Source organism: Manis pentadactyla, chromosome 10 (genome assembly GCF_030020395.1).
Source record: "Manis pentadactyla isolate mManPen7 chromosome 10, mManPen7.hap1, whole genome shotgun sequence".
Classification (NCBI taxonomy): domain Eukaryota; kingdom Metazoa; phylum Chordata; class Mammalia; order Pholidota; family Manidae; genus Manis; species Manis pentadactyla.
In genome coordinates, this window is record NC_080028.1 from 126,715,354 (window position 1) to 126,729,883 (window position 14,530).

A 14,530-nucleotide genomic window follows, 5' to 3' on the forward strand; every position below is an offset into this window, starting at 1 on the left:
AGGCCCTGACTGGAGGCAGAATGACGGAAGGCCCTTCACAGCTCTCAGAAGTGGTAATACAACCACTGGAGAGGTCACTGGAGGCTGGCGGCCTGTCCTCATGACAAGGGGACCAAACAGCAAGCCCTTCAGAAGTGTTCTAATTGCCTGTCCTAATAGGGTGCAAACGGAGCTCATGTCCTCACAGCTTTGAAGGGCCTTGCGCATGGGTCTTGCACCACCACAGGCTGCCCAACCGCCCTGCTACAGATGTCACGTCCCCCCAACACCTGCCCAGCAGTGAGGTGTCCATGTCCTTAGCAGATCTCACCCCCAACTTCCAAGAAGACCAGAGAAATAGCCCGTCCCCAAGTCTTCTTAGTGGTTATGGAGGAAGGTCAAGCCAAGGGCAGAGGCTGGGACAGCAATAACATGTGAATATTCCACCCTGTGTACCCTGGCCCATAGATCCCTCCAGAAAAACTGCTGTCCAGACACCAAGATGACAGTCTTTCCACCTTCTCTCCCAAAGGGCTTCACCAAATTCACAACAGATAGACTGTACTTCTGGGCCCTCCCATTCATGACCCCAAACCTCTTGTTATTCAGCCTTATGGTGATTTTTGCATGAGAGCCTTGTAAAATGAGGGGAAAAAACCCTAGAAATGAGTAGCTCCACTCTTTCACTTCACAGATGAGGAGACCAAGGCCCAGAGAGGGAAAAGCACCTGCGGGAAGTCGCCTGGTGAGCTGGGACAAAGCCAGACGTAAACACAAGGTCTCTGGAACCCCCCACCAGGTCTTTCATGCAGGGTTCTGCCAGCTCTGGCTTCCCGATGTCCCAGACACCTCTGACCCCGTGTGCCCAAGTCTTGCCTTGTCCCTGGGACCCAGAGGTCCTAGAGCATCCATCTGTTCCCCTAGTTGTCCTATAAAGTATGGCTCCCCCATGAGTGCCAGCCGAGGCCTCTGACATCAGGCTGGGTCTCCAAGCACAGCTCTGCACAGGGATTTTGGGAAGGACTGGATGAGGTTTAAACTCCCAGAGGCCACCTGCACCCAGCCCAGTCCTGTGTCCACCACCGATCTGCAGTACCAGGAGACAAAGGACCATTGGTTCCACAAAAGCTGTGTGAGATCAGATCTTAGTTGTCTGGGTTCAGGACGCAGAGGTCACAACAAGGCTGATCAGAAGAGCTTCCCAGGGTCTGGTCACAAGATGAAGGGACGAAGACCTCTCCCCACTCGCTGCTGCACGAATGGCACAACTCTTAAAGCCTCTGGAGCAAATCCACCCGCTAGCCTCAGTTATCACTCCAGCAAGGCAAAGACGTCCGGAACACCAGGCTACTTTATTGCAGAGCGCTCTAGAAATCTCATGTCTCCCCAGGGAGCAGACTTGTTCCCAGTCTGTACCCCCAAGTGGCCTAGGCCCCTGAACCTCAGCCGTGTGGGTCACACAGCCCCAGTGAGCCGCAGGCTCTGTCCCTCCTGGCCCAGCCTCTAAGCCTCCCGCAGGCCCCCTCTCTGGACATCCCCACCCCGGGGAGAGGTCACTGCAGGCAGTTAGACCCAGAGCACCTTCCTCCTCGGGTACATGCAGTGTCGCCAAGGGCCTGGGTTCTCCATCTGGTCTCTTCACACTGAAACCAGATGAGGCTCTTGCCTCCAGGGCACTTTCTTTTCCTCTGGCAGCCTGGTGGCCACGCAGAAAGCCAGGGCAGGCCATCTACTCCTCAGCTCCCCCAGGGCTCCCCCTGGGGAGAGGAAGGTTAAAGCCAAGGGCAGGACAGAAGGTCGGGCAAGAGCAACTGTGCATTCCGCACTCGCTGTTCCCAGGGTGACCCTCCTGGTCAACACTGAGGGCCCGTGCATCCTCCACCAGCCCGCCGCCTGCCCCACCCCACCCCAGACAAGAGCCCCAAATCCCTACACTGAAGCCGGAGCATGGCCTTGATTCATTTCTTGTGGTGGCTGTAACAAGCGCCACAACCTGGGTGGCTTAAAGCAATACAAATATATTGTCTCATAGTTTGGGAGGCCAGAAGTCCAAAATCAAGGTGTCCGCAGGGCTGTGTTCCCCCCAGAGCCTCTAGGAGAGGCTCCTTCCTGCCTCTTCCAGCTTCTTGCAGCTCCCAGCAATCTTTGGCTTGTCAGCACACGCATGCCTACGATCTCTGCCGCCATTGCACACAATCTTCCCCCTGTGTCTCTGTTATGTCTCTTCTTCTAAGGACACCAGTCAGATTAACTAATTAATCTACAACAACCTTATTTCCAAATAGGGTCACATCCAGAGGTACTGGGGGTTAGGACTTCAATATATCTCCTGGGAAGACACAACCCGACCCAGTCGGTCTCCAGATGGCCCATACCCCCACCTGCCTGGACGCCCTCCAGCTCCACCACATTTCCAGCCTCACCTGTTCCCTCTCGCCAGCCTGCAACCCACGACCTCTGTGATGCCTTCCAGGCCACATGAGTCACTTCACTGAACTCAGTGTCCACGACCATCCATGCTGAGCGCCTCCCTGTGTGGCTGTGCCCCTGCGAGGCTAGGGGGCCCTAGCTTCCCTTACAGGCTATCATCTCCTCCAAGTGAGAATACAGCCCAGGACCTCATGATGCCCGCACAGGGCCTGAGGAAGCATTGAGAATACAGTAAACTCCTGCAGAATTCTTTAAGAAATGGTTCTTAGTCCCCACGGACTTCCAATAGGTCTCGAACTTCAATCCCACTGTCGCCCTCTTTTCCCCGCCCCCTGGACCTGGCCGACTCCAGTTCCCACTTCAGATCTCAGCTTTGAGGCCCATCCCCTGGGAGGCGTCCCTGGTCCCTCGGTACGCAGTGCTTCTGCTCTGGGCTCCTGCTGCTCCCGGCACCCTAAGCCTCAGCTATTCCTTCACCTGTGTCCCCCTGGATGGTAAGCACGCTGAGGCCAGCGCCTACAGCATGTTCCCAGCGGGACCACAGGTGTCTGGCACGGGGCCTGGCAGATACCCCTGCCCTGAGAGCACTTGGCAGAAATGAGGCTCCTCCCCAGGGTTAGCCCTGCCCAAGGTGTGGCTCAAAGCCATTTGCAAAAGGATCATGGAGGAGCTTCATCAAAAGTTCCACGCCTGGGCCCATTCTTTAGATCCTCTGAATCACACTCAGGGTGGGCAGGGGGCCTTAGAAGTCTGTCATTTTAACAAGCGCCCAGGTGATTCTTACACTGAGAACCGCTGTCCTTGGGCCTTGACCATGGGAGTCAACCTCTTTACCCATCTTCCCAGAGACGTACTGGCTGCAAAGAGTGGAACCTGCCTTGCAGAAAGCTGTACCAGGCCTGCCCCTGCCACCCTGTCCCGGGCTATGGTCCATCTCCAAGACCATGGGCAACCAACAGAGGCTGATACCCATCAGCTCTAGGGACATAGGGGGTTGGGGTCTAGCTGACTTTGCTACCCTGCCAGGGGACATTCCCAGAGGAGGGCACAAAGAGGCAGGAGCGGCCAGTGGTGGCAGGCCCTTGAAGAACCTGCCCATGGGATGGCCCTCCAGTCTGGGGAGCAGCCCTGGGGATTCTGTGAGGAAGATGGAGAGAGGACAGAGTCCAGGAGCCCGATTTCCTCCCCTCATCAGCAGGGGGACCTTGGGCAAGTATTTTAACTTTTCAGTGCCTATTGATGAAACAGTAATAAAATGGAAAAGAAAAATGCCCGCCCTGCTCACCTCCAGATGTGTTATGCCTTCACTGATGGAGCGTCTACCACGCACTACATACTGGGAGACACAAATGATTCGTGATGGAATTCTGGAAGCTGTGTAGCACTAGAAAAGTATCAGTCACTTCTAATACTAAGACAAAATCTCTATACACAGGAATGTATCTCTACACAGGAACATGTGCGACAATGTTCACAGCAGCACTATTCACAGAGGCCAAAAGGTGGAAACACCCCCAATGGCCATCAGCTGATGCATGGATACACAAACGCAGTCCATCCATACAATGGATATTATCAGTCATAAAAAGAAAGCAAGTGTTGATTATGTGGACACTGATCTACAACGTGGACGAAACCAGTGAAAAAAGCCAGGCATAAAGGACACATGTTGTATGGTTCCACTTCTATGGAAGTCCAGAATAGGGAAATTCATGAGGCAGAAGGCAGAATAGGGAAATTCATGAGGCAGAAGGCAGATAGGTGGTAGCCAGCAGCTGGGGAAATGGGGAGTGACTGCTAATAGTATAGGGTTTCTTTATCAGGCTATGAATACGTCCTAAAGTGCACTGTGCTAATGGTTGCCTTATCTGTGACTTTCCTGAAAACTAATGAATTATATGCTTTAAGTGGGCAAATTCTAAAATATATGAATAAAGCTGTTTAAAAAAAATTTTTTTAAGATGAAGTGTCTTCTATTCTTTTCTTTCTCCAAAACCTTAGCTAAACCTGCTGTCTACCTTCAAAATCCATCCTGTCTAACCATTTCTTCCCTCGCTGGGCATTGTCACCTGTCACCTGGGCCGTGAAACAGCCCCTCGCTGAGCCCCATGCTGATCTGTTCTCCACACAGCCCCCTGCACATGCCCTCTGGAGGCTTCCATCTCAGGGGAAAGGCCACAGTCCCAGGTGGCCTGGAGGCCCACACCTTCTGGGCCCTCACCCCATCTCCACACAGGAAAGCTGGGCCTAAGGTTGCCAGCCCTGGGTTCTCAGCCCTCTGCTCTCTCCATCACATGACCAGCCAGGAGCCAAAAACCCTGCCTTCAGGACATGCCAACCCCAACTCACTCTGTACCTGAACATAACCAACTCAGAGCCAGAAGATTCTCTCCTAGTACCACTGCTAGGCAGGGCAGCTGCCTCCTGGAGTTCCCTGCCCCCAGTCAGCTGTCTGTCCATTCATTCAACACGCTTGCCCTGGGTGTGTCATAAAGTTCCAAATTAGCCACTGGGGCAATCGTGTGGGTTGTGGGGCCAGAGAAAGGACCAAGGAAACAGGTGCATCTGTGCCCAGAGACTACCACCTAGCAGAGAGGAGAACCATGCATTTAGAGCCAGCGACCACTCAAGTCTGGGTCCAAGGCTAAGGAACCATAGTGGTTGAAGAGTGTCCCCAAAATTCACATCCACCCAGAACCTCAAAATGTGACACTATTTGGATATAGGTCTGTGCAGATGTGATTAGCTAAGATGAGGTCATACTGCATATTGGAGGGGGACCCTCCGTCCAATGACTGGTGTGCTTATAAGAAGAGGAGACACACAGAGAAGACGGCATGTGAGGACAGAGGTGGAGGCTGAAGGTGTGTCTACCAGCCAAGGACTCAGGTCTACCAGGAGCTGAAAGAGGCAGGAAGGAGCCTTCCCTAGAAACGTCAGAGGGAGCGTGGCCCTGCTGACACCTGGTTTTCAAACTTCCAGCATCGAGTCTGTGATTGAAGACATGCCTGCCCTGTGTTAAGTCACCCAGTCTGTGTCATTCCATACAGTGGCCCCAGGAAGAGTAATGTAGGAACCAACCCCCGATCCTGGCCTAGGAAATCTTCCTGACAGCTCCCACACCAAGCCCCGCCTGCTCCCCCTTTCTCCTCACCTTCCAGCTACTTATTTTTAGCCCCCTGATTACATCTGCCTTATATGGTTCGAGTGAAGGGGTCTGGGCGGACAGGCCAACCGGCCTAACTACCAACTCCAGAAGGAAACCAAGGCAGGAAAGGACAGGAGCAAGAGGAGGATTCTAGCCCTGTCACAGCTGTACCCAGGCTAAGCCGCTGGGAGCCCAAGGCCAGGATGGACTCCCCGGGGCCACGGGGACTGCAATGACCCTTCCCCAATTTTTCCAGACCCCTTCACAGGTCCCAGAAAACATTCCTGCTGCCTTGACCCTCCCGGGATAAGCTAGAGAAATAAGTGATCTTCTACCATCTGGCCACCTGACACCTGCAACAAAGGGCAGGTGGAAATGCAGGAAAAAACATGTAACCAACAAAGTGGCTAAACCCTCTCCAGTGGGCGAGGGGCACAGGGCAGGCGGCTGTGCAATCAGATGCACATCAGAGATGCAGTTTTCAAGGCAATAGCTGCATCGAGTTTTCACCTATTGCCATCCAGAGAAAGTTCTATGGGAGACAACTAGGCTGGCCAGAGTCCTAACTGAACGGCCACTTGGAGGAGGACCAGGGGCCGCAGTTCTGGCAGCAGCCCGGTGAGGTGGGGGGGCTCCCAATCCCAGGGGCTCTCCCCTGGCCTGGTTCTGGGCTGAGCTCCCAGTGCAACCCTCTTCCTGCGGGCCCAGAGCTCCAGGTCTGAATTTGCCTTCACCTGTTTGAGCTCAGAATGCAGTCCCAGCTCTAGAAGGATCCAAAAATATCTGAGGGGGGAGAAGAGAGCAGGGCCAGAGTATGTCGAGAGCCTAGAGAGAGCCACTTGGCTCGGCATTCAAGGCCCTTCATGTTGGGGCCCCACTCGTTGGGGTGGTCTGACCTCCCCCAAATAGGAGCCTGCATTCTAGTCAAAGCTGGTCTCGCCCCTCCACCACCAGTGCAATGCCCTGGGCTTGCCTGCTCCTGGCTTCTATCATCTCCTGCACCGCCAGAGGCTCTTCTGTCTCTGCCTGCACAAAGCATTTGCTCGTTCACCCACGCTGACAGGGGCCTTCAATGAGCCGAGTGCTGTGCTGAGCATTGGCAATGCGGCAGTAAACAAGTTAAACACACACGCAGACCCTGTCCTCTTGGAGCCGACAGTCCAGCGATAGTCCCCTTCCTCCCAGTCCAGGGAGTTGAAACGCTGCCCCTCCGCGAGGCCGGCCTTCCAGCCCTCCTCTGAACTCCCAACCAGAGCTGCTGGGGGTGTTACATTTTTTTTCAGTGCGTGTCATCTCCCCAAATAGAAGTCAGCTCCTGGGGGCAGACATAGTCAGAGGGTGGCCAGCAGGACCTCCAGTGGGCACAGCCTGGCCTCGGGCTGGAGAACTGCCCTTTCACAGGGGACCATATCCACCTCACCCTGCCCAGCTCTCTCGGCAAGCACCCACCTCATCTCAGCTCCTACAGCAGCGGGATGCGTGAGCACTCTCCTGCCTCTTGCTGACCACATACTGCCCCTCACCACTAGTCATGAGTCCATCTGGTTCCATGGCTCTTATTTCTTCTGGACTTTGTGCTGAACCCTCTTTGTCCCCAGGGCTGGCCACACAGCCATGCTCATTCTGTGCCCCTTGACACTCTGAGTTGACAGAGGACAAAAGGGTCAATACTCTCAAAGCTGTAAAGGACAAGGACCCCTAGGGGTAGATCCACCTAAAAGTCAAGAGAAGAAAAGCCTCTACTCATCACTTAACACCCTTGTGATGAACCCGGGGAGCCCACCCCTGCTGAGCCAATGTCCCACCCCAATCCTTCTGGGCCCCGAGACTTGGAGCTAGGTGGAACCAACAGTGACCCTGCTTTCCCACGGTCCCAATGACATGATCACAGGAAAGAGGCTCCTTGACTGGCAGGAGCTGCCATCCAGCACCACAGCCTCATGGATGTCTTCAGAATCGGAGCTCTGGACCACCAAGGCAGAGCAGAACAGTGCCCCCCACACAGCTAGGGGCAAACCGGAGGGCAGGGATAGCAGGCTGCATCCCAGCCCCCGACCTTGACACTGGGCGCCCTGGAGCCCTCTGAGGGAGGACAAGGAAGTGACAGTGCAGGCATGTCCATGGGGTGGAAGACTACCTGGGACCTTGACTCTGAGCAAAACCACCTCCTGGACTGGAAAGAGATGAGGCTGAAGCCAAACAGGACAGGACTTCTCTGTTACCAGAGTAGGACGACAGCACGCAAACCATGAAACAGAGGGCTCGATACTCAGCCAAACTGGACCCATCCCACTTGTGAATTACACCTTCTGCTGACGACACCAAGGCTGAGGGGTAAGCAGAGGGGAGGGGGCACTGCTAGGCCACTTGGCAGTGCCCCGGCAGGGCCATCACAGCACCACTGCACTCATTCACTCCCACCCTTGGGACCAAGGATGGAAAGCCCACTCCAGAGCTCAGAACCAGCGGACTCTTTATTGCCTCAATGGTGGGTAAGACTTTGCCCACCAAAGCAATGGGCAATTCCACATTAGAGATGCATTCCTTGAGCCAAGATTCTTCTGACCCCTTTAAAACAAAAACTACTTGGGACAGTGGCAGCCTAAGTGTTGAGCCACTAGCACTGGTTGAAATGAGTTCTAGGGCCTTTACTGACAGCATGTCTCAGTGGGTGGGGCAGAGCAGGGCCAGTGGGGGGCAGGGAAGGAAGCCGGCACAAGGAAGAAAAGGAACCCTCCAGGGCAGGTGTGGGAGTGTGAGGACAGCCCTCTAGCCCCCACATCCTGGAGGGTGCCTGAGAAGGCAGGTGAGGGGTCTCTGGGGGCCTGGACTCCCAGGGCAGGTGGAGAGAAGACACAAGCCAGCCCCAGACTTACTCCTTTTGCTCAGCCCCTCATCCCAAAATGAGGCCTGCCAACGGCCCAGGAGCTGTGGGGCCCTCACAGCCAGGAACACCCTGCAGGAAACCTGAGCCTGGGCCTGACTGCATGTAACAGGGAAGAATGAGAGCAGAGGCGTCATCCGGGAAACTCGGCCGCGTGCCTCTGTGCCAACTCCACTTAAGTAGCTCATCCCGATGGAGTCCAAAGGCAGAGCTTTCCTCGTGTAGACCCCGTGGACGCTTGCTGGGCTGAGCCTGCCTCTCAGATAGGGGAGCCTGGGGCCGGACCCTGCCCTCCTCTGCACTGCATCTGGCCTGAGGGGCTGGTTCACCAGCAGTGAGAGACCAACACACACTGAGCATAAAACTCTGATCCACTGGCCACATCTCCACGCCCTGTCTCTTCCCAGGTTTTCTCTGGCATTAGAGGCCAGGCTGTAGGCTGGGACCTGCTGGCTGATACCATACAACTCGGTGCCATCGGCCTCTTTCCACCTCCCAGGGGTCCTGGGAACAGCAGTCTGGTTCCTTCCCTCTGTGGCCCTCCAGGCCCTCGTGGGCCCCAGTGTAAACCAAGACCCCTGCTCCCTGGTTGAGCTCCCTGGCTGGCACCATGGGTACTAAGTTTATCTCAAAAGTGGGGTGTCCTTCTGAGGTCTCCACAGTGCGACAGCATGTGTCCCCTGAGACCTGCCTCAGACCTCATCTGCCCTCCACACGTGGTCCCTTTCCACCCCGGCGTTGGCCAATCTTTCCCACTCCACATGGTCCTCCCGTCAGCCCATGAACACATTTAGTTTTCCCTCCACACACGCCCCTTCTCTGACTGTCCTTCATCCCTCCTAGGCAGTGTGAGGTCCCGTTGTCTGAGTAAGCTGCCTCAGCATCGTCCTGAGGCACGTGTGCACCCGCATACCTGTGAGTGACCTGGGGCCGGCCCCATGCGTCTGCTTCCCCACCGTTCTGTGGCTCTCTTCCTGCCTCTTTAGAAGGTATCCCTTCCCTTGGCTTCCGGCTCACTGCCTCTTCCTGGGTCTCTCCCAGCTCCTGAAATCCACTCCCCTTCCTCTCCCCACTCCCTGCACCCAGCATCGTCCAGGGCCAGCTCCGGGACCACTTCTCCCTCTGCTGCAGCCTCCCTGGCGATTTCCCAGCCAACCTTCATCCTTGCCCAAGAGCGACTCCTCTCCAAATTCCCAGACCCGACCTTCCTCCTTCGCTTAATCCTCCAGGGTCTTCATCCAGATGTTCCACTGGCACCCAAAGTTTATGATAATCCAAACCAGACTTCTAAAGTCTATTTTTTTATGATTCTGGTCTTTTCTTTCTGGCAAGATCATGCCTCTGGGGACCTAGTCTGAGCCATGAAGACTCCGTCTCTGGGGCTCAGTGGGCAAAGCTCCGTAGATTCCCCACCCCAGCTGGTGGCTGGGTCTGCCCCTCCTCTCCATTCCCGCTCCCCGGCTGAGGTCACACCCTCTCTGGCACTTCCGACGTGGTTGTCTAATTGGGCTCCTCATTCTACTCCTCCCTACAAACTGCCAGATGGATTTTTCCAAAGCCTCCATGGTCACCCGGCATCCACAGAGCAGAGCGCTCCTCCTCAGTCCCACGCTCAAGCCCTTCACACTTCAGCCCACCCAGCCTTCCGGGACGCCCACCCTCACCCCGTGACGCCCGTTCTCCTCTGCCTTCCCTATCCCAGGTGGAACCATGTGTGCTTCCCTGGTTCTCCTCAGAGCACCAGTCTTCCCAGGTGTTATGAGCTTGCTCACCCCTCCCCCCTTCTGTGGAATCTCTTCCTTCCATCTTTGCATGTCTGGATCCTCCTTTCTTCAAGGCCCATCTCAAACGTCCCCTCATCTGTAAGACACTTCCTGATCCACTCAGTTAAAAATAATCGCCCCACTTCTCTCCCGTTAAAAATGATCACCCCACCTTACCTGTGCCTCCCTTGTGTGACACTGATGTGTCTCACTTGGGTGTGCACAGACACAGGGTGACCCCTTATCTCCCCTACTGGACTGTAAGTGTGCCCAGGACACAGTGCCTATCCGAAGTCCCTCAGTGCCATGCCTAGAAAACAGTAGGTACCAAAAAAATCTGGGACGAATGAATGAAGGATGAAATAGGGTGCAGTGTTTGCATGAGAGGGCTTTGCACACTCAAGAAACATTTAAGTCAGCAGTTGTGCCATGAGTCTGGATTTGGATCTGGAGTAGAGAAGGTACCCAGGAGAGCTAGCCAGCATCCCACAGAAGCAGACACCTGCCCTGCCATATACCCACACCCCACCACCAGCCTTGCCCCAGGCCAGAAGGCACAGCATGCAGACCCTGTCCTTGGCACTCAGACCAGGTGAAGGGACAATCAGCCATCCTGCACCCCTTCCCAGCCCACCACACCTCAGTGAGCAGCAAATGGCCAGGTGGATGCACGGGACCTCGTCTGGACCTCCTTCTGGGGGAGGTGAGGAGACCTGCATTCCAGCTCTGGCCCTGCCTTGAACTAGCTGCTGGACCTTCACTGTCATACCCAGACATGGGGCAAAACAGGCATCTCCCCAGCCATGGTTCCACATGCACAAGAAAGGTGCTCACACCTGGGAAATGCATCTGTTAGCAAGTCTCAGAGTCGTGCTTGGCAGATTTGCTGTGGAAGTGGCAGCCACGGTGCCCTCTACCAACCTGTCCAGCTGTATGGTGCTGGGAGGTGGGGAACTGCTAGGGACATAGCCTTCAGGGGGGGCGGCAAAGGCTTCTGGGGTCTGCTTTCTCCCCAAGCCCCCCAAGCTTATGACCTTCTCTGAGCAGCCCTCCCATGGTGGATCATGGCAGCTGGGCTTCCCTGTTGAGGAAACGTGAACACCAGCCTCCTTCTGGAAATACCAGCCTGTGGTGGATGAGGAGGGGCATGACAGGGTTCCTGAGAGACCCCCCTCTCTCATGGATGGGCAGGTTCGCTCCAGTGTGAACCGACCTCTCACCGTCCAGACCAGCAGCCCTCACAGCTCTGCAAACAGGGCCAGGCTGGAGGAAGGATGAACACAGAGCCCCCACCTGCCACAACTCTCTACATGGGCCAGATAACAGGAGGCAAAGATGTCCAGAATTCAGCCTAACAAAGGGCAGTGGCTTGAACCGGGAGAAGTGCTGTCTCAGTGGCCCCCATCCCCCCCGGGGGGGTCAGAAGATCAAAGGCGGGGCGCTTACCCCACATCCTGAGGGAAGCCGCCTATGGCCGGCGACCCGGCAGCTTCCTCCCACGCCCCCCCAGGCAGAGCTGTCAGAGAGGCGCTGCAGGAACCCCCCACCCCGCCCCGGGGCGGGGCCAGGCCTGAGCGGGGCGTTCCTGTCACTGACTGGGTGGCTGACCTTGAACACGCCTCCCAGGCCTCTGGCTCTCACTCTCCTACCTGGACACGTGGAGGCCGCTTTCCTCTCTCCAGGCCTGGCTCCCAAGGCAGAGAGAAGTGGTGTGGCCAGGGCCTCCCACCTGCATCCTGGCATCCAGGGCTGCTCTGGGGTCCTCACTCAGGAACCGAGCGGCCTGTCACCTCAGGCCACAGGGCCACAGGAACAATGTGGGGAAAAGGAAGGGCAGCCCTATAGCACCTCCCACCACTGCCCCCAGGAAGCAGGAAAGGGTTAAAGAAGACCTCTGCCTGCACCAAGTGAGGTGCAGGCAAGTGGGGATGGAAATGAGGATCCAGAGCAGGCCTGGGAGCTCAGGAGCAAAGCTGTTGCCTGTGGGCAGGCAGGGTGGCATATACCAGGTGGCACAATTCTACGGGAATACCGACCAGTGGAAAGAATCATCATTAGGGGATGGGAGATGCCACCCATATGGTTGGAATATCCCAGCAGTGCAGGAGGACCCCATCTTTGGGGGCTACAATCTACAACTGCAGTAACGATAAATTCCACCCCTGGGGAAGCACCCACAGCCCCAGCTGCGTGCAGGGGTAAGGGAGCAAGCTGCCCACTGGAAGCTAGGTTAGGGGCACGTGGCAGAGTCCAGGAAGGAAAGGGCATGCACAGAGAGGGCTGCCTCCTTTCCCCTTGGCAAGATCCCTCGGCAAGGCCTGTGGAACATTCCAAATGTCCGGTTCCTTTGTTGGGCGGAAAGATAAAGCATGTCCCTAAAAGGCTAAAAGTTCCTGAGCCTTCTGTGTGGAAGCAGAGCTAGGTGGCAACTGGGGATGGGCGGAGCAGGGGAGGGGCAGCGAAGGGGAGAGGGTGGCAGTGGCTTGGGCTCAGGATCCAATTACGTGGCTGTTTCCATACTTAGCCACCTGACAGCCGCTTGGAATCCTCACCACTCCAGCCACGGCAGCCCCTAGAAGCCCAAATTAACTCAAGGGCAGACAAGGGCAGGGCCCAGCGGCACATGCAAGACCCAAGCCTCCACCTCAGTCCAGCCCCTGAAGGGAAGGCTACTGCGCCTGCATATGCCTACTCTCCTGGCAGGGGCTGGCACAAAGGTCAGAGTGGCTGTGGTTCTGGCCCCCATGGCCCCCTGCTCAGATGAAGACTGCCGAGTCACAAAGTGGGAGTCCCAGATTCCTGGGGGTCCCCAGAGCACCCCTGAAGCATCCCGACTGGGAAACCAGTCCCAGGAATCTCAGGAACAAGAGAGGTGGCAAAATGCTCGGGTGTCCCCTCCATGCCTATAAATAAACTGCATGCTGCAACCCGAGCCATGGGCTCTGCTGCACGGTGCTGAGATGTCACAGGAAAGCTGTGCACACAAGCCCCCAGCCCCCTTCTATGGAAGCCCAGCCTGGCCCAGCTCCACCCAGAAGGGGGCTGTTCCTCTTCAAAACCCTGTGTCCAGTCCAGTGTCCAGCCAAATCCCCAATTCTATCTCCAATTCCATCCCATAACTCCCACTCTATTCCACTGTTCCCCAAACAACCCCCAACTCTGCCCACTGCCCCCCATCCTCCGTCATGCAAAGCCAGGACCCAGCCAGATCTCCAGCAGGAGGGTTGACTCAATGACCTGAAGGGGCCCCTCCAGCTCCAACACCAGTTCTTCCATCCATATAGGACACTCCTCCAGTCTTTACTTTTGGGGTCCTCTTCCCCAGCATCCACTGGCCCCAGCTCAGGCCCTGCACCTTCCTGCACCTCTCAGTTCATTGCCTCCACTTCCTCTGGCCTCCCCACGAACCCCCCAAACTTGATCTCGGGTTCTCTCCCAAGCCCCAGGGAGAACGGAACGGAGACGACACTGAGACCAGAGGAAGGGAAGGTTTGCCATCGGTCCCAGGAATCACAGAGGCCCCATCCTCCACCTACCACCCGAGCCCCCCACCCCACAGCAAACATAAAACCTCAGGGACACATGGGGGCTCAGTCTGGCCTGGCCGACGGGGGCGGGAGCCGTACCTGTTTGTCCTGGAAGCAGGAGCGACGCCACAAAGCAGCAGAGCAGGACCAGCACCCTCATGGTGACTGCCAAGAGTGCCCAGCTGCTCCTCGCCTCTATTTATAGGGCAGGGGGCAGCGCGGGGCGGAGAAGAAGGGTCACACAGTCACTGGGGCAACCGGACAGGCGTGATGGGGAAGCAGCGTGGACCCCGAGAGGCTGTGCAAAGGCTCAGCCTGCCGCTGTCGTGCCAGCTGCCAGGTCCTTGGGAGGCAGGGCTCAAGAAGATTCTCTCCCCTCAGCAGCCCTGGGGTCACATGACATGGGTCGCAGGGCAGGAGAGGTGGAGAAAAAGTGGGGCGTCCCTTGGATTAGGCCTAGCAGTTAGGAACTGAATGCCTGGTATTTGCACTAACTTGATCTAAAGTCCTGGGCAAGTCAAGGATCTGGACGTGCTTCAGTTTTCCGGATGAAGGAGTTATAGGTCAAGGGAGAGAGAGAGATTCTGATAGCCCCCAATGTCAGTTTTAGCCCCTCCCTGAGGGTCAGGAAGGAAAACCCATAATGGTTAGTTAGGGAAAACCCACGACATTGGACCTTTGAGGTCAGCAGCCTGAAGCTTAACCTCCCCAGGCCTGTGACGGGAGGGAAAAAGGTGGAGCTCAGAGATGCATCTGCTGCCAGGGTGGAAGTCAGAGGGTGGGGGGACAGAGATCCATT

General features: G+C 56.2%; 1 protein-coding gene across 3 annotated transcripts in view; it reads right to left on the minus strand.

Moving 5' to 3' along the window:
* The window catches only part of SRL (sarcalumenin), a 32,849-nt gene extending 18,777 nt beyond the window's left edge, over positions 1–14,072 (minus strand). The window contains exon 1 of one of the 3 annotated variants that reach the window (XM_036920446.2): positions 13,831–14,072. In XM_036920446.2, the coding sequence (XP_036776341.2) occupies positions 13,831–13,891 (61 nt within the window). In that variant the 5' untranslated portion in view covers positions 13,892–14,072. Of the gene's footprint in view, positions 1–11,650; positions 11,673–13,830 lie in introns of those variants that run through there. The other 2 variants (XM_036920448.2, XM_036920447.2) reach the window with 2 other exon arrangements.
* Positions 14,073–14,530: the final 458 nt, after the last annotated feature.